Source organism: Rhinopithecus roxellana, chromosome 5, assembly GCF_007565055.1.
Source record: "Rhinopithecus roxellana isolate Shanxi Qingling chromosome 5, ASM756505v1, whole genome shotgun sequence".
Classification (NCBI taxonomy): Eukaryota; Metazoa; Chordata; class Mammalia; order Primates; family Cercopithecidae; genus Rhinopithecus; species Rhinopithecus roxellana.
This window is the reverse complement of record NC_044553.1, coordinates 40,652,367-40,673,359: the sequence shown is the minus strand read 5'-3', so window position 1 is coordinate 40,673,359 and position 20,993 is coordinate 40,652,367. Positions and strand designations below refer to the sequence as shown.

The 20,993-nt window shown below is 36.8% G+C and overlaps 1 protein-coding gene across 1 annotated transcript in view; it reads left to right on the top strand.

Moving 5' to 3' along the window:
* WDR72 (WD repeat domain 72) overlaps positions 1–9,800 on the top strand; it is a 244,202-nt gene extending 234,402 nt beyond the window's left edge. Inside the window, exons 19-20 of the mRNA XM_030931778.1 lie at positions 226–330; positions 5,835–9,800. Of these exons, the coding sequence (XP_030787638.1) occupies positions 226–330; positions 5,835–5,890 (161 nt within the window). The 3' untranslated portion in view covers positions 5,891–9,800. The remainder of the gene's footprint in view (positions 1–225; positions 331–5,834) is intronic.
* The last annotated feature ends 11,193 nt before the right edge of the window (positions 9,801–20,993 follow it).

Sequence of the window (20,993 nt, the reverse complement as noted above, 5' to 3'; positions counted from 1 at the left end):
AACTTATTTTTCTTCTAAGATAAAGTCACATCTATAGATTTTTCAACTAATTACATGTCTGCCAATAAATACTTAGAGGATACATTTTATTTCAATTTATTATTTGTGTTTACATAGTGTGTCCCTGGAAATATCTGTGGAACTGAAAGGAAATGTTTTAATGGTATTTGCTACTACTTTTTCATCCTCTCGCTTCTCTCTCTCTCTTTCTCTCTCTTTTAATAGCTCCAGTCAGTCCGGTCAAGCATGACAGCAACTCAAACTCGGCAAACTTCCAAGACGTGGAGGACATGCCTGACAGATGTGTCTTGGAAGAGTCTGAGAGTCCAGGTGAAAGCCATTTAAAAATAGTCAAGTATAAAATGATAAATTTGACACAGCTTTGGGGTCCTTGGAAGGGGGTGAGGGGAGAGGACATTGTAATGCTGTTTTCTCTTAGCAGCTGCACGGTCACATTAATGGTCACCTCCAGGGGTCACAGTGTGGAGCTGTTATCTTTTCCTCTTTCATCAAGAATTCAGTTGGAGGAAGTACAAAGGCTTTATGACTGAGAAGGGAAGCTGACGCTATTAGTTCATTATCGTCAATTTTAGGCTAAATGGTTAATAGAGCCAGAGATTGGAAACTATAGAGAAATGGCAACATTTTAAATATTTCAAATAATGGGATCTAACAAGAGGGGAGAGGAAGTGGACAGACGGGGATGAAAAGAGAAATTGTCATAATTACAGTTCAATTTACCTTCCTAGAAACAAACAGGACTATAACTGGGATGAGAGGATTTTAGCATAATCGTAATGAATACTGTCAAATGTTTAGGGAAAAATAAAGTCTAGAAAATAGTAACCCTTCTCTCATGCAATAAAAGCTATTCTTTGTCAAAGTTACATATTTGTATATATCCTTTATAGAAATAAGAGAGAAATGTACTAGAAGGTTACAGCTAGAAACACTTATACATAGATTTCTGTGTCTATTTTTGTTTCGTTTTGAAGCATGCCTAGCCTTAACAACTAATTAATTAGAAGCAAAAAATCTTGTAAAAGTTGGATGAATATTCCTGGATAATTATAAAGTTATAAGGTGCTAGAAGGTACCTTATGATCATGAATGAAAGAGTTAAATATCTCCTCCACTTAAATTTGTGGTTCCTGTTTTATCTGGCTCCTGTGTACCCTCTACCCTCTCACATCTTTGTGTGCTGATCCATGTATCATATTTTTGATTCATCCTCTCTGTGGCCTGTCAGCTTAGTTAAGAGATTTCCAAATCTTGTAGCCTTCGTTGACAGGGGGCAGCTGCAAACAGTCCCCTGATCCTTCCCCAAGGAGAGCTACTGAGATTTAATTTTCACTGAAAGGTGCAGCCTGCAATCTATGTCAGCTCCCCTAAGTCATCTCGGAACCCCAATAGGCACAGTGGCGATGGCATTGTATATCAGTCCTCTTCACTCCACCAAGATTCCTCCGAAGATGGACTGCTGCTGTGTGCCTGTTCTCAACCACACTTCTATGTTCAGATCCCATGGAACTGAGAAATGGCATCTTTAGCAATGATAGAAATGTTTAATGAGCAAGTTAACCCCACCCCCTGCCATAATAGCTAAAAGAAAAATGTAGATGAGTCTCATTCTAAAAGGGAGAGGGTAAATGGTAGTGTTAAATTTCTATAATAAAAATTATTTATCCATTACTTTTAGTTTTGACTAATTTTGCCGAATTTTGATTAGGTTTTAAAAATGTCTTAATACACAGTTTTCCATTACTCATTTTGTCAGGCAGGTAAATCTATGAGTCAAGTTTTTACCTGACTGTCCACTGTTTTTGATAAGAATAGATCAGCTTTATATCATTTCAAAAGTAGAATAAATTTCCGTCATCGCTTAATATGAATGGAATGGGAGTGAGATTCAAATATAACATTCTCTATCTGATTGATACACACAAAAGCATTTATCAAGAAAGAAAGATGAATTAGAAAATATAGGTGCTGATAAAAAATCTTAACTCAAAAAGTGAGTACTGTTCTATACATCGGACATCATTATACTGGTAATAAAGAATGAATTACTCTGGCTTTTTCCTCTGTCCATTCCTGCATTTTAAGACATCTTGCCTTATAGGCCTAGAAACCTCTGGAGAGTTCACTACTGGTCTCACTGCCTTCCACTGAGAATTTGTGGCTTGGTTGTCATGGAGACATCGTATTTCTCCAAGAATTGCTCATATTGATCCGTGGCCAGGAGTAAATGGCCAAGCCAGTGTGAGGAATAAAGGGGGCTGGGCAGTCCTATAAAATGACCAGGGCTTGTGGGTTGGAAATAAGCTCATAGCAAACACTTAGCTAAAAAGAAAGACACAGTTTGATTTTGTTTTAGGATTTCTTTCTGCACTTTGGGCCATTGTCTTCTTTCGCTATGAACTGAAAGAAACTTGTTAGTCACTTGTCATGTCAGAGCTTTGGTGCTTGTCCTGACACAGCTGTCAGCCTTCCAGCTCTGCGCAGTTCAGGGACACACAACAAAGAGGCAGTGACATGAATTATTTATTGCTCCTTGTGTGGATAAAATTCTGTGATAAGAAATTAAGACACTTCTGACAGAGGTGCTTGTTTAGTAAGAAAGATTTTGATGAGAGAGTGTGTTTCCTTGAAGCACGAGTATTCGATGGGCAAAATTCTTAAAATTGAACATGGAGGAAAATAAGTTTTATGTTTCTTATGTGAATTTGGTGGCAGAGAAGGACGTTCTTGAACTATAAAAATATGACTTTCCACTTTTCAAAGCCCAAGCATTAACTTCAAAATATCAAGTATTTCAAAATGTAGGGGCTCCAAAACCATAAGCGTTCCTCTAGCGGTTTAGTTACCTCTATTCACCACATGTGAGTGGTGTTTCTCTGGAAAATATTAACTACCTCAGTCAGAAGAAATATTAACTACCCCAGTCAGAAGAAGAAACAAATTTGGGGTGTTTAGGTGGTGAGATTTGGGAAGATGTCCTCAAACCAGAAGAGGTGCTTCAGTAGCTAAACTTGTAATTGTGTGAGTGTATTCTTTAGTCATTGTATGGAAAAGAGTGCATTTGATTCTGAATGCACATTCTTACCATTTTCAACTGGAATGTTCTCACTCATTCAAAATTTCTTTTAACATTTTTATGTACATGCAAAATCCCCCAGTTACAAAGCTGAATGTGGTCAATCTTCTAACTTTAATGGATATTGAACTTACATGATTTTATCTATGCAATGCTAAATGACTAATATAATTATTACATCATTTTAATGAATAGATCAGTTATTTGAACAGCATATAGAAAATGGAAAAAAGTGTTTTTCCATGCAAGCACAGTTCAAGTATATTGCTTTATATATTGTTCATTCCACAGAAATTCTCTTCTTTGCAAATCCTGTAAACATCACTTGACTTTAACTCTTCTGGTTTTGTATTGTGGATGTGAACGTATTTTCATATGCAGAAAGCAAAAGGGACATTGAAGCACAGAAAAACTAAGTTTTTGGAAAAAGTGAAGTTGATATATAGATGTTGATAGAGAGTCTTAAAATGTCATTAACAAAGCAAAGTTGTTTGAATGTATATAAAATAGAAAGAACCACTTCACGTATTACCTCTGCATGCAATGGGGCTTGAACTCAGAATGTAGATTGTTTATTTTTGTATTGACATCACTCCTTCTCCAGCGCTGAATTGACTAGGATGACCCATTTGTAAATGGGCTGCAGTCTGCATGTAGGTCACAATTTAGACGCCTTGTGGAGTGGTTGTTCACCTGGTCTCTAGAGCACTCTACCTTATTCATCATGCCATTGTGATCTCTTTATGGGTTCAAGCTGTATACCCAGGTGAGTGCCTGAAGTCCATTAAGGTAGGCAAAGCACCTTTAGACCAGAGTATTCCTGTTACTTTGACCCTGCTAGTGAACCTGGAGGTCTTGTCTGATAGGGAAAAGTATCTCTCAGCAGTGTCTTTTCTTTGGAATAATTCATTAGCAAAGAGTTTTGACTCACAGGTGAATCCCAGAATGAAGTTTCCGGCTCAGACTCTGTGAAGTCTGCTTGCTCCTTCACTGGCATTTCTACGTTCCTGAAACCTGTGGGAATAACTTTGATGTCTAGTAATAGCAGCACTGAGACAATATCATGAACTTGCAGTTCCCTTTTTTGAGATTTTAGGGCCATTAGGCTTTCTTTCTTTGGCTCTTTAAGGCCTGGTTGCTTCTGAATCTGAAAGACGTTATCACAAAAATAGTTCAGTGGAGCCTTTTGCTAGTTAACTTCTTACTGTTTCTTTCACAGTGATTAAAGCTCATTTTTCATTCTTCAGAATTTTTTTTAAGGATTTCTAGCTCCTCATCTTTAAAGTCATGATGATAGAAAATTTAGTGTGGCATTCACAATTTTTTACGAAAGGGTTAATGAGAAATCTTAAGCCTTTGTCACCATATTGGCTTGGAAAATTAATAATTTTTCTTTTTAGTGCACTAGAAACAGTGTACACTCCAAAGTAGCTTCTGCTGAAAATAATAGTGACAAGAGAGAATTAGAAGTCCAACAAAATGCATTTACGTAAGTGTTTCCACATCATTCTTAAGTAGTTTATAATCAGTATGCATTCTGCCATTAATAGAACATTTTTGTGGTTTTTATAAGGCAGGTTATGTATGTAGATCTATATACATCATTGTCAATCAATATTACATTTGCATGAGTCTGATGACCAAAACTAGATTTCTCACAGAGTTTCCAGGGGATACTACATTGTGAAAAGCCAAGGTGGAGTTTTTTTTTTTTTTTTTTCTTTTACTATTCTGGCTCATGAATCACCAGCAAAAATCAGGTAACAGAAAGTAGGACAGATTCAGGACTGGAGTGCTGGAGATGGCTGATGATGATGCATGAAGCAGAAAAAATGTGGAATGTGTGAGCAGCCCATCAATCATGGCCATCGAGAACACACTTCTTACGGTTAGTGCTAAAAAAAAATCTAGAAGAATTAAGAACAATTCCAGTAGGAAGATATAAGCACTTTCTTCAAGTTGTTTTTAACAATATCACATTATTAAAATTTACCCAAGAGGAAAATTCAAACATCAACATATTTTTTAAAGAATGTAAAAGTATACATTAATACACACATACACACACACACACACACAGACAGTATACAGTATTGGTTTAACTAAACCATAGTTTTTGCCAGTAGGAGTGAAAGTTACTATTCATAGACATGTCATTAATATAAATGTGTTTTGAAATAGTTATTAAGGAACAATGTTCCAATTAGTTTGGTAGTCAATTTGATTTTAAATGAGTGGCTTTTTTTAGCCTACAAAGACAATCATCCAAGTAGTCTGAGAAATAAATACTTTTTTGATTCTCTAACTCAAACAGTATTTCAACTAATAAATTTTGACCCTAAAACTGCAGTTCTGGATTTTCCTAAGAACAATTAAACTATTTGAAATTTATGGAAATTTACTAATTTCAAACTAAATTTTTCTTATAGAAAACTTCCATCTTCCTTGGCAGTTAAAAAAAAAAACCCAAGCTATAAATAATGTGTGCAATTAGTGTATTTATCTACTTTATAAGACAAGTACATTTTTATTATATTATCTTATTTTAGGATGGAAAAGACATGTAGAAATTACAAGCAATACATTTCTTCCTTTCGTTCTTTTTTTCCTCATTCTCTCCCTTCTTCCTCTCTGTATCTGTTCTTCATTTCCTCTCTCCCTCCCCTCCTCTTGGTCTTTCTCTTTTTTCTCTTTTTAGATTTCACCATATAACCCAACATATCTGCTTTTCTCCTAGGTGAGCCAAGGCATCATTCATGGATAGCAAAGGTCTGCCCCTGCAAGGTGTCTTAAATGGAATCTCATCAGTAGGAGCTGAATTTGGACAAATTAAGAAATCCAAACGATGCAATTTGTTTATTAGTGTATAAAAGCATTGTTGTTATTGGTCAAGTTATTAGGCTGTAGTAGATTTACTAATACTTTAGCGACCATGTATTAAAAGTGATTTTAATACATGCTGATTAAAATGCAATACATACTGATTGAAAATATTCAAATTCATCTAATTTTAGAAAAATATTGTCTAGATCATTATCTATTGCCGCTTCTTACTTTTTCTGTTAATATTTCCAACAGGGAATGCCAGTCCACAGACACAAATTCAATACTGCTTTAAATTTTCTCTTATCCTTTTAGTCCCTAAATTATATAATAAACAATGTTAAAACCAATGTAGTACACAATGCTTATAAATTTAATGTTGCTTCAAGGTATTTAATCTAAAATTTTACCAACTTTGATTTGTCTGGTTAGGATATTTTGTTTTAGTGGATACGCTTTAATTCAGATCAATTACTGCAGTAAATCTCATCCCTAAGCATGAAATGTTGTCAGCAAATAACCAGTTCCATTTAGTTATCAATTAGCCCAAATAAGTGATACGAAGTATAACAGTGACCAACCTTGTACTGTCGAGTTAATTTGGACTTCTAATGACATTGAGGCTAATGTCTTTAGCTAAAGGTTGATCTTGTTGGCCATGTAGATGTGAACTAGGGAAGGGGAATCAACTTATGGCATATCACAATTGATCCTTATTAAGTATAAACTCTTGTAGGTCTTTTCCCAGAAAGAAGCTTGACTAGCAGGAATTCTAAAACTAAAATATATCAAACAGCATAAATAGGAATAGACATAAAGTGCTCTTCTATTAAAGCCTTCGGTGATCTGATTTATTCACTATGATTTATATTGCACCGTTCCTCAATTTAAAGAAAATCATCAAAATATTATTAATCTATGTATCTTATTAATATAAATATTGCCTAATCCATAGACAAAAGGATACAAAGTATTAAATATATGATATGTAGCTATATCTATCTATCTATGTATCTAATGGGGAAGTTCAAGTCACTTCAATTTAAGAAACATATTTCTGAGCATAGGAGCAGCCTCAGGTCCTATGGTAGTATACAGCGGACAGGAGAGGGGGAAATTAGAAAAGATAACTATGTAATTGAAAAGGGAATATAAAGCATTAAATATATGATATGTAGCTATATCTATCTATGTATGTATTTAATAGAGAAGTTTAAGTCACTTCAGTTAAAGAAACATTTTCAAGCATGGGACCAGCCTCAGGTCTTATGCTGGGATACTATAGACAGGAGATGGGGAAATTAGAAAAGTGACCTATGTAATTGAAATGACATGGGCTGTACCCTTAAGGAACTTGTAATTAATGATGACCTGAATAAACATACCAGAATAAAGATGTCAAATGAGTGTGACTCCCTTAAAGTAGATTACAGTGTGCATTCTTTGTTTCCTAAAATCTGATTTTACTGCTTGAAATTACATTTGAGTTGAACTTTAGAAACTAACATAGTGTTAATAGGAATAATCATGGAAAATTATCATCTTTTGAAAACTGATAAATATATTCCCCCTCCTTTAGAAACAGTCAAAAGTCATTCAAACAAGTTTCAAAATAAAGGAAGGCAGCAAGTTAGGCGATGGATTATATTTTCTAGCATGTTGTATACCAGCTGTCAAGGTCATTGTAAGGACTCCCAAAAGCATTTTGAATGATGGCAATATCAAATAAGTGTATGTGCTCTCAAACGAGGCATTTTTAATTGTTAAAACCTATTTGGATGCTCAAGTTATCATATGTTTATGAAAAATAAGCTTCATTATTTTTATAGCTACATCCTATTATTCCCTTTTAGAAACAAGAATAACAATAGGTTTTAATAGTTGCCATACTTAGCATTTATCAGGTCTAATGAAACCAATATTGAATCTCTGATAAGTATTTTCTGATATTACTAGCTACAGCAAATTAGAATTGGCACAACCCTGACATTACTAAATGGAAATGTTAGGATTTTTCGGCATCACATGTTAAAATCTCTGAAATTTAAACTTTCATGTTAAACGACTAAAGTTTGCTTTTATCAATATGAATTCTGAAGACCAGTATCATTAACTATGAAAACTTTTAATTCCTAAAAATAGAGCTTTAGAGATATTCAAGCAATGCTCTCCTAATATCCATATACAAGTGTGTTTATGACACAAATTCAGTAGTCTCTTTAAAAAGGATTTCTTTATATTGACTGGCATTCAACATATTTCAGTAATTTCTGTTATGACAGAATTTGAAATAGCAAATTGTCACACAGTTAACTGGATGGACCATGTACGTGGTGATCATAACCACTTGGTACTACACCCAGAGACTCAAAATTGTCTTTCTTCTGATGAGATATGGGTGTCCTTTGTACATCTAGCCCTAGGTAACCATGAGTGATTATATTAGCAAATGTGTTTGTATCCAGAGTATTCCTGTCATTGTAATAAATAATTTATTTAAAAATTTTATCTTGTGTTTCTTTTTTGGTAATCATCTTGGTGATATTTATGAATATATAGATAGATAGATAGATATAGATACATACACGTGTGTGTGTGTGTGTGTGTATGTGTGTATGGTATATCCCCCAAAGGAATATCATATTTTCAAGTTTGCAAGCCTTGATTCTTTGACTTGCTGTTGAGTTTCACATTGGCTGCATTGTATATTGCAGGGAAAAGTATCTGGAAAGCATGGAGGGTTAAGAGCAGAGGCTCCTCGGCAGTGTGTCCAGGCCGTGTGTGCTTGCTGTGCTTGTCAGAGCCTCATTCCCTCCCCTGTGTTGGAGAGCTTTCTCATAGGGCTCATCCAGAGGTGCTAGAAAGCAATCTGAACACTGTTAAACACTTCAAATATAAGGAAAAATGTATAATGCTAGAAACACACAGTTAAAAAGTAGCACCAGGTATCAAACATTCTGTTACTATTTTAGAAACTAAATTAAGGCTACTTTGAACATGATGGTATTAGAAAAATGATAGAATATGGTTTGTTAAATATTAATATTCTATCTTTAGATGATAGCTTTGGTGATTTTTATTTCTTTTCTTATACATTTTTTCCAGTGTTCTGTATTTTTAGAATCCTTTTATAATTATTATAACGAACACTTTAGAAAAGATACTATTTCTCTTTCATCCTTAGGGGGCACATTATAATAATTGAGTATTTTAAAATTAAATTTTATGCCATATGTTTAAAATGAAAGTTCAGGTTACATTAATTCCAATTGATTTTAAAGCCTTATTTTCACAGAATGGACTCATTCAATTTTTTAAGTTTTATATTCATACATTTTGATTGCTCAGTTATATAAAAGCAGTGTTATAGACTCCTTTATTCTCCACAAAATGTTGTCTTATATGTAAAATGCCAAAAATTGTGTTAAATTTCCTAAGAAAGTCATTGCTTTGTAAACATTTGCATAATACTTAGTGTTTTTTGAAATTTTAAAAAATTAACTTAACCAAAAGAGTTGCAAAATTAAAACTTTCTTGAGTAGATATCTTTCAGATAAAGCTGCACGGCTTCATGTACAATAGTCCCCAGATCACCTCACATTGTAATTTGCTCAATGAGGAGCCTACAGGTAGCAGGTAGGAGAAGGTAAACTGGAAATTAACAGGTCTCTCCATAAGAGCATGCCACTGGAAACGCCCATCCAATTTGGGGCCCCTGGAAGACAGCATGTGTCTCATGGGAGGCCTGTACAACTCCTTTACTCTTTTCACCTTCATCGTGACCTTCTCAGATACCATCTTTATGTAAAATGTTGATGTTATGGAGTTTTTGCAGTAATTTAGTTTTTATAAATATTGTATTAAAATATATTTCTCTTGATTACTGTTTTTTGTTTGTTTTGTTTTGCTTTGCCACCACCTACTCTTGGATCCTGCCTGTGAAGTCTAAGATAAATTCACCTATACCCCAGAAAACACACTGCAGGTAAATAGACTGTGACGATTGCATCATTACAAGCATGATTATAACGATGCAAATGGTAAGAAATAGTTATTTTAATACTATGCGAAAATTAAAGCCATAAACCAGTGAAGATGTCTGAAATGGCCTACTTCTAGAGGTATACTGGGGGAAATTAGGCACCCATTATATGCAGGGCTTCTCACGCAGAGTAGTTCAGACCAGCACCCCAGCCCCCACCTCCAGCCCCACAAGTGGTGTGGAGAGGTCACTCAAGTGACCACGTGAATGGTTCCCCTCTTGGCAGGGACAAAACCAGGAGGAGTTCCAGGGTAGGGTTGAAGCGGAGCATATTTTATTCTTCCTTTGACATTGTTCCTCCAAATGCCTATTTTTCATTGCACGGAGCATATTTTCCTAACATCAGTTTTAGGGTCATTTTTTGTCTTCAGCATCCTGCTATTGGAAAAATAGCGATGATTTTTATTCAAGAATACAAAGCTTTTAACACTAAAGATAATTAGTCCATATTTAGGCCATAGTACACTATGCCTAAATCTGCAAAGTGCCAAATGCCGGGGAAACGCCAATATTCGTAACATTGTGTAATAGCAATAATTAGTTGGCACATGCTTCCAAAACTCATCATTTATTCACTTAGCAATCATTTTAATTGCAATTATCTGTAAAGTCATCAATCAAGTTTTCGATCTTGCATGTATATTTTCTAGGGAGAAGGTGTTTTCACAGCCTCAGGAACAGCATCGTGGCCTTGGATGATGCCTTCCAAGATAAAAAGACAGCCCATGATGTTCTTGACATATCACAGGTTTGCTTTAGACTTTTAAAGAAGTTTCTGGTTAATTCTGTGGTGTCAACTACATTTCTTATCAGAAATAACCTCTCTGATCAATATCAAAAGAATTGTGACGTCTGTGTTATCCCCGTTAGCATCAATTTATAGTTACTATATAATCAATTGAGGAAACAGTGTTTCATTTCATTTTCCTTTTTTTTTTTTTTTTTTTTTTTTTTTGAGGTGGGGAGGTGTGTGTGTGTTTTAGAATCGGCTGGGGTGGGAAATAGGGAGGACCTGTAGTACAGTGAGATTAAGAACCTTCATCCTTTCCCTAGGACATAGCTATGGGGATCAAGTTGCACTTGGGATTTTTTTATAATGAGGAAGAATTCTTTGAATCAGCTTCTATTTCAAATAATCAGTATATTCACACCAATCTAAGCAAAACCATTTACTCCAACGTCTGCAAGAATTTGAGATAGAAAATGAGGTGAAACTAACAAATACTAACTTGCCTTCAGGGTAGTGAAGTAAATAAACAAATTTGGAGATTTCTAAAGCACATTTTCATAGAAAGCATACTGCAGCTGATGCCTGTCTGAAAGGTGTTAGGTTTTGTTTGTAGTCTTCCCGCCATGTAGGTGGCAGCAACACTCAAGGCTAGAAATTTTCTTTCACATTCTCTTAGGTCTAGTAAAAACATATTCTTACTAAAAAAATCCTTGTGGGAGAGAAAAGGTTTAAAGTGTAGAGACAAATTTCTCTATATCTTCACCTATCTCTAAAGCACTATTTTAAGGTTGTGCTTAAAACGGTTCCCATAATGTGAAAACATTCATCATTCCCCTTAATACAGAAGTCATAGTCTGCTCTCATACATGTTGGTAGTAGTAGGTTGCTGTTTTTTTATTTACTGGGATGTTACTTCTTTACCCTTTCTCAGACTAAAGCTGTTCTCTTAAGAAAAAGGAAGAAATCTGATTTAGAGTCCTATCACCTATGTTTTTTTGGGAAAATAATACAAGGCTGTCCCCTTTTTTCTTTGTAAACATCGAAGAATCCAGAGGATTGAGTATATATGGAGAGTTTTCTCTTCATCTTCAAAATGCAGCCACATTCTCTGATTGTCCTAACTAGAAGTGACTGCATTCAACTCGGTTCTGTGTGCAAATCAAATGAGGGCTCTGTCTGAGCAAAGAGGCTCAGTGCACCTGAGAGTGAAGGCAGAAGACCTGGACACAAGACATGTGGGTTAAAGCTGAGAGTGTTGCCATTGTGCGGATGAGGGTCACTGTCTGAGAAAGCTGTTTACTCCTGTGCCTGGGTTGAAATGAAACCAGGATGTCCCCCAACCCCCTTATAGAAATAAGTTTGTTCTTCCTTAATATTGGAAACTGATGGGCAATAGGCTTTTCCTCAATTCCTGGTGTTTTGCTGGAACTAGTATATGTTATAGCAAATACAGGCAGCCTTTCTGAAAACATCTTCAAAGTGTTCTTGTTACGTAGGATCAGTCAACATGTCCAAAACACCAAGCAAACACACACAATTCCAGGCCCAGGTGAAACAGATAGCAGTTACATTTCCAGGCTAGGAAGAGGCCATTGAGTGTTTTGGGGAAGGTGAAGAGAGGTTTTTGCATCTACTATCTTTCAATCTTAGTGTATATTTCCCCCCATTTCTTGTGTCCTTCTACATCCTTAATCTTTCTTCCTGCATCTATGTAGTTCAGAGCAAATCTTTTGGCAAACAGACCCATGCATTGAATATGGAGTCAGAGAACTGATACTGTGTCCCAGCTTCTTCACTTTATTACTTGCTGTTTGAGATTAGAAAGAAGTTTCGTATAATATTCTGAACCTCAATTTCCTCATGTATACGTTGAGACTAATAATTCCAGTTTTGCAAGCATCATACACATGTATTATCGTTATTTAATATACTATTACAAATAATGAAATTACTATACATACCAAAAATGCCTGGTTAGAATCTTAATTATGGCCAACCATATGGCATTCCAGTGCTTAAGCAGGCTTTCTACTCAGATTGGATAAAGCAGTTCGGCATAAACAAGCTAAATTGGTTATTTGAATAAAAGTTTCCTCTTTTAAAATGTTTCATGTTAACTTGAATTTTGAGTTTCCTCAAAATCAAGGACTGCTTCCACAGTCTTTGATAACTTCTTTAGCGGTCAGGGCTTTCCTCTGCACAGTGGGTAATAATAAATAGGAAGTAGTTATTTTTCTGGGTCCCAGAAGATAATCTTCTGGCAATGTATGTGAGAGTAGGATAGGCCATAGTCCATCAGGGTTGTACAAAACAACAAGCAGCTCCCCTCTCAACTTCTGCCAGTAAGCATACAATCAAATGATACTACAAAGGATATTTCTGCAGCCTTAGATGAGTGTGATGAAAGAGACCAAACCATAGCCAGGCGTGATGGCTCACGCATGTAATTCCAGCACTCTGGGAGGTTGAGGAGGGTGGATCACTTGAGGCCAGGAGTTTGAGACCAGCCTGGTCAACATGGCAAAACCCTGTCTCTACTAAAAATACAAAATGTATCTGGGTGCAGTGGTACACACTTCTAATCCCAGCTACTCCAGAGGCTGAGGCACGAGAATTGCTTGAACCCAGGAGGCGGAGATTGCAATCAGATCATGCCATTGCACTCCAGCCTGCGTGACAAAGTGAGACTCTGTCAAAATAAAGAGAAAGAAAGATGGAAGGAAGGAAGGAAGGAAGGAAGGAAGGAAGGAAGGAAGGAAGGAAGGAAGGAAGGAAGGAAGGAGGAAGGAAGGAGGGGGGGGCATGCGGAAAGAAAGAAGAAGAGAAAAGAAAGGAAGGAAGGAAAGGAAGGGAGGGAGGGAAGGAGGGAGGAAGGAAAGGAAGGAAGGAAGGAAAGAAAGAAAAGAAAGAAAGAAAGAAAAAGAAAGAAAGAGAAAGAAAGAAAGAAAGAAAGAAAGAAAGAAAGAAAGAAAGAAAGAAAGAAAGAGAAAGAAAGAGAAAGAAAGAAAGAAATCCAAAACACCTAAGTACTTCTAAAGAGGTGTTCTAAAACTTAGAAAGTCAATGAATTCCTGAAAGGTTCTGTGTAAAGCAAATATGTATGTCAGATTCTAGCTTTGCACTGAGAATAGTTTGTATTCACGTTTTCTCACCAGACAAGTATCTGAAAATGGATGAATGGAGCAGAAAATATAAGTCAAGGAAAAGTTAAAATGGAGATCTGACTGTGTCATCAGGATGTCAAATACCAACAGAATGTACCTGGAAAGGGAAGATCATCCCTATTTTTACTTTCATAAATCTTCGTGAAATATCTCATCAGAACTCTGTCTCTGCTTCTGTCCTCTTCTTTCCTCCTATCTTTAAGTGAAAATAAAAATGCTGTTAGGAATAATAATAATAAAATAACTATGGGGATTTTCAATTAAAATGGTAAATGAAAGACATTCATCTCCATGCTCTCCTGAAGCCTCATGGAGATGATGGGACAAAAATCATAAACGCAGAAGAAAAATAGAGAAGAAGAAAAGAAATAACAGCAAAAATTTAAAAGCTGAAGGCAGAGAAGTGCCATAGGGGACAATGCCAAGAAATGAGCCTGCTGGTATTACAGAGCTCCTTAAAGGTTTAGAAACTGGGTCAGTGACCTCTGAAAGTGGGGATATAAGTGTGGCTGAAACAGGAAAATTGTTTCAAAGAAACAGTTAACTTCCTTGAGTCCCACTCCCATTTGGCAGGCAAGCAGTTACTCTTCCCCTTCCCCAGCGGACACCTGGATGTTCCCTCTCTGAACAGGCTGAACAAGAGGGATTCTGGATTTAGGGACACTAGGCTCAGCCAAGAGCAGGAGCATCATCCTGAAAGAGGAGGGAGGGTGAAAATCTGTACACTGATGGCTACACACTTACCCCAGCTTCCTTCTGCTTTGTTCCAAAAATGCTGGTAACTGCTCTTATTAGCCCTGGAGAAAAGACAGACGATTCTTTTATGATAAAACAACCAGTCTGAGGCCAATAGGCACATGAAAAGATGCTCAATATGACTAATCACCAGGGAAATGCAAATTAAAACCACAATGAACTACCATTTCATACCCACTAGGATGGGCCACTATTAAAAAAAAAGAGAGAGAGAGAAGAGTAAATGTTGATGAGGAGGTGGAAAAAATGGAACTATTGTGTACTAGTCCGTGGGAATGTAAAATGTGTGATCCAGCAACTCCATTTCTAGGTATATATCCAAAATAACTGAAAGTAGGATCTCAGAAAGATATTTATATGTCATTGTTCATAGCAGCACTATTTATAATAGCCAAAAGGTGGAGGCAACCTGAGTGTCTATTGATGGATGAATAGACAAACAAAATGTGCTATATTCATACAATGAAATAGTATTCATCATTAAACAGGAAGGAAATTTGGACACATGCTACAATATGGATGAACATTGAGAATATTATGCTAAGTGGAATAAGCCAGTTACAAAAAACACACATACTGTATAACGCTACTTCTATGAGAAACATAGAGCAATCAAATCATAAAGACAGAAAGTAGAATGGTGGTTGCCAGGACAGGAGGGAGGGAAGAATGGAGAGTCATTGTTTAATGGGTAGTTTTGACTTTACAGCATGAAAGAAGACATTCCAAAAGTTAAACTTATGTGATAGCATTTACTTTGTCAGTCCAACATTTTTTTTCTAATGTACTAGGCCCTGTTCTAGCTATTGAGAATACTGCAGTAAACAAAACACACACACACTTTCCAAGGCTAGCATTTTTTTTTTTTTTTTCAAAAAAAAGAAGTTTAAAAAATGCAATTGAGGGCTGGGCGCGGTGTCTCATGCCTGAAATCCCAGCACTTTGGGAGGCCGAGGCAGATGGATCACCTGAGGTCAGGAGTTCGAGACCAGCCTAGCCAACGTGGTGAAACCCCTATCTCTACTAAAAATATAAAATTAGCCAAGCGTGGTGGCACATACCTGTAATCCCAGCTACTCGGGAGGGTGAGGCAGGAGAATCGCTTGAACCCGGGAGGCAGAGATCACACCATTGCACTCCAGCCTGGGCAATGAGCAAGACTCTGTTTCAAAAAAAAAAAAAAAAAAAGAATACAATTGAAGAAATGTCTCAGAAAGTAGAAAAATTACTAGAGTCAGTAGAAAATTTTAAGACTAATTCAATTAGAGGCGGTCTTGTGTGAAAAATAATATTAATGAGAGCTCTACAAAGAATAAACAGAGAAATCAGGGGGAAGAAAACTATGTAAAATAAAATCAAGCAAACTTTCCGGAACTGATGAAACCAAATTTCAAATTGAAAGAACCTATGGTGTGCTCAGCAAAATTCATAAAATGACCCATATCAAGGCACATTTTAGTGAAACTTCAGAATACTAAAGCAAAAGAAATGTTCTTAACTTTAGAAAAGGGAAGATAACTTTTGCTCAATACAAATAATTAAGAATCAGAATGGCATTGGAGCTCTTAATTGCAATTCTGGATGCCAGAAGAAAATGTGGCAATGACTTAAATAACCTGATGAAAACCATCACCATCCTAGAATTCTATACTTAGGCAATCTATTTCTTCCATGTACCCTTTCTCATGAAATTACTGGAGGATATGATCCACCTACAAAATGGAGTAAACCAAGAAGGTTTAGCATATGCAACATGGGAATGAAGAAACGTCCACAGAGGACAGGGAAGGCGGATGGCATGTCTACTGCTGTACTCAAGCCTAGAAAGCAGCTGGTCTAGATCTTAGCAGAAAGTAGAGGATTCCCATAGGGATGTCTCCAGGACAATAATGAAACTGACAGATTACTCGGTAAGTCTGACCCTACTGAGAGTACTGTTAGAGTTCTGTCAATGGGTTTGGGTCATGAAGTAGTGAAGTTATTGTACATGACAGAAAACTAAACGAATAAAAAAGAAGGAGAAATAGAAGAAATGTAATCATAGTGTATTACATGACCCAAATTTATTAATTCTAATAATAATTATTACCAAATAATTATTATTCTAACAAAAAAATATAACGAAACTATCAGGAGGATGAGGGAATGGTGTGAAGGAAATGGATGGGAGAAAGGAAAGCTAAATCCTTATTCTCTATAAATCAATAACATGAGCCGGGCACGGTGGCTCATGCCTATAATTCCAGCACTTTGGGAGGCCGAGGCAGGTGGATCACCTGAGGCCAGGAATTTGAGAACAACCTGGCCAACATGGCAAAACTCTGTCTCTATTAAAAATACAAAAAATTAGCTGGGCATGGTGGCAGGTGCCTGTAACCCCAGCTAGTCGGGAGGCTGAGGCAGGAGGATTTCTTCAATCTGGAAGGCAGAGGCTGCAGTGAGCCGAGATCATGCTATAAATATAATAAAATATTGTAAGGGATAGTTCAAAAATCACTAAAATTAAGAACTTTAATCTGAAATAGTGGGTAAATTCCCACTTACAAATTTTCTTATAGCAAATGTTGGCATATTGAATTTATTTACAAAAATGAGTTATCTGGAATCTTTAGTATTTCGTCTCTATTAGCCTTGTTTGTGTACGGCTCTGTTGTTGCATTTCTCTGATTGTTTAGGGCCGTAACTTAAGAAACTACCCAGGTCTTACGGTTCCTCCGAATTCCACAGAAATGTCACCCAGTTAATGCTGTTCTAGCCCCATCTTTGGAGTAATGCAAAGCCTACTGATGTAGCTTGTAGGCAGGAATTTTCCTGCACTATGGCCCTGATTGGTAATGATCCTCCTTTGTAACTTGATTAATGAGTGTTATGTGTGATTAATGAGTGGGATGATGAAACATTAAACAGCTGAATATAATATTGAGTATCTGGCTGTTCAGAAGGTCACTTTTGGATATCAGCTAAAAATATTGGTGAAAAATATTCTATGCCTGCATAGCTGTCCAGGGACCTAGAAGGCCACCTACTTTTTTGCCTCTCAAAAAGTTATTCCAAAGTGTTGTCAGAAGAAAAGCATAATAGTATACAAAAGTAGCTCCAAAGTAGAACACTGGAGATGTGAAATTCTTTTGTCATTTTGTAGTTTATCTTCTAAAATTCATTTAAATTTTGTGTTCATACACATTTGTGTTTGTTAAATACATACTATTCTAATAGCTAACATTTACTGAACATTTTATGGCTGGGCTGTGCTGTGCCTAGTGCTTTACATACAGTTTCTTAATCTTCACAGTTATTTTATAAGATAGATTTTATCCTTATTATGCATAAAAGGAAACAGAAACACAGTCAGGTTGAGTAATTTGCTGAAGACCACACGGCTAGTAAACAGTGGGAAAAGGAAGTAAACATTATGGCACCATTTCTAAGCGTGCAGCCTTTGCTTTCAGACTCTTTGGAATCATTCAGTCTTTTATAACTGCCTCTCTTATCTATGGTTCCCAGTTTTTCATAAGGGGTATTAGGACTGCATTTGAAAAATCATGAATCTGTTTCATCTACTCTCATTCATTATGACAGAAACCAATAGAATCAACGTCATCACTTTTAACAAATATTGATCAACAAATTATTGATTTGATTAAAAAATCTATAGATGTTTTATTCCTGGCATTAATACTATCAATATATTTGTATCAATTACCTGGAAGCCCTTAGTGGAGGGTCACTTTGGAAACAGTGGGCTGGATCTAAGTGTTCTTTTGCTCCATTGATAACACTCTCCACCAGCTAGACACCAAAGCCCATGGAGATGACATTTATTGAGCGTATACAATGTGCCAATTACTCCGCTAGCTCTGTGTGTGATATCTCACTCACTACCAAACACAAATCTTGGAGGCAGGATATATTTTATCCCCATTTGACAGATGAAAAATGTGCTTCACAGGGAAGGATATGTAATTTTCTGAAGATCACCCAATTAATGAGTCATAGGACCAGGAGTCTTGCAATGTCAGATTCAGCAACCTGTGCTCTTCACCATTATGCTATATTGCTGACCACTTGCATCTTTCTGTCCTCACATTTAACAATGCAGTAGTCAGATTTAATGGTCATTTTCAAGCTTCATGTTTTAGATGTCCTTGGTGGTATGTACATTCCCATCTATTCCCATGGTATTGAACTGTTATCTTTGCATTGATTGCTAGCCTACATTGTGGGGTTCACTGAGTGAATATGCCATACATTCTCGGAGCCCTCAATGTCGTGTGCTCACAGAGTACTCCTGTGCACATAAGGGCTTTTAACCAGGGAAACATTCTTTTGAGTTGAAAGGCTAATGGAATGGACTTCCCAGCCAGAATATCAAGGTTCTTTCATGCATTACAGCGAAAGTCCTTCTCTGGTGTTTCTTGATCAGAAAAACAATTTAAGGATGATTTGAACTCTTTTTTTAAAATTTTCTAAGCTCGATCGTCTGAGGCAGGGGTTTCTCAACCTCAGCACTATTGACATCTTGGGCCAGGGAGTCCTTTGTTTGGTGGGGGCTGTCCTGTAAGTTGCAGGATATTTAGCAGCATCCTTGGCCTCCACCACTACATGCCAGTAACTGCCTACCCCCTACCATTAAGACAAGCAGAAAAATGTCTCCAGACACTGCCAAATGTCTCCCGGAGGGACAAAATTGCACCCAGTTGAAAAACGCTGGTCTAAGGTAAATTCCAACATAAATTCTAATGCAGAAGTTCATAAAGTGTTATACTGAGTTTTATTTATTTCAGAATACTACCCTCTAGCCTGACTTCAATATAAAGCTTATTTCGGCAATTTTTACAGTTACTGTAAGATCAAAAGAAAGTACAGTAATCACTATATTTTTTCCTGTTTTTTCAATGCCTTCTATTTTCTTAAAATCAGATGCTTCCAAAGCACAAATCCCTCATGCACAGCTTCACGTCAAGCTCCAAGCTCACATATTCACCTGCATAACCACCATCTTCTCCTGACCATCCCCCAGGAACCTCAACCCCATGTTCCACACTGAACTCATTCTCTGATTCAACAAATCTCTTCTTTCCTCACTCCCGGCATAAAATTTGTTTCCAAATATTTTTTATTTGATTTCCTAAATGTCTCTTGAGTCTGTCCACTTGGCCTCCCCCTGGTTATTTCCTCAATTCAGACTCATTTTCCATCTACACTGCAGCAGCGGCCTCCTGACTGCCTCCAGTCCATCCTCCACACGGCTGCTCAAGCCAGCTCTGCAACACAAACCTATTATTTGACTTCCTTGAACACCATCCAAATTCCCTTAGCAGGGCTTGTGAAGCCTTTTGTAAAGCATCCCTTGCTCTCCACCGTATTATAATAATAAATTAGTGAAGGCTATGTTCCCTGATAGAATAAAGGCACTCTACAAAGTTGAGGGACAAATTAAGTACATAAAATATTAAAACTTTATATATCCTATTATTTTCAAGTAATCTTAGTGAGATGGACTTGAGTATGTAAACTTCTGAGGTTTGAGTGCTTTTTAAATTAAGAAAGATTTGAAATGTCAGCATACACTATCAGGAGTGCCAAAAAACAGCCTTATTTTCTCTATTAATGAATTTAATTTCCATTTTAGATTTAACTTCTTGTTTTTCCAGGTAGAAAAATCTTAACCTCAACTGGTTCAGTGCTTTCCTCCTGTGTTGCATCTAAGTTCTGAGACCTTAGTTAAGTCACAATAGAGTTTTTAGTGCAAACCATGACACTTTCTAGAGTGAGAAGTACTGCTGCTTAACTATTAGGCTTGAGGCAACTGGCATAAATCAAGGCTTTTCTGGGAAAACAGTGATATATGTTAGTCCAGTAACATAAGGGTGTGGGTCTTTGAGGATATTCAGTCATCAGTCTGTTTGTGCTAGATGGACAGACAATACTATATACAGGTACATTAGAGTCCAGACGGGGAAATATTCTGCCTCATTCCTATCTGGGTCTTTGCTCCTCTGTGGTCATCTTTGGTCATATGTCTCAGCTGCTTCCTCCCTCACTTTCATCTCTGATCTAGCTTGCTCCCCAGTCTCTCCAAGATCCACTGAGATGGGCAGAAAAAAACGGAATCTCCGGCCCTTCACAGAGATGAAACACGGCTGTCTCAGGCATTTCTACTGAACCAATTTGTTATTTATTTATATTTATTTATTTTGCTTTAAGTTCTGGGATGCATGTGCTGAACGTGCAGGTTTGTTACATAGATATACGTGTGCCATGGTGGTTTGCTGCACCTATCAACCTGTCATCTAGGTTTTAAGCCCCACATACATTAGGTATTTATCCTAATACTCTCCCTCCCCATGTCCCCCACCCCACAACAGGCCCCAGTGTGTG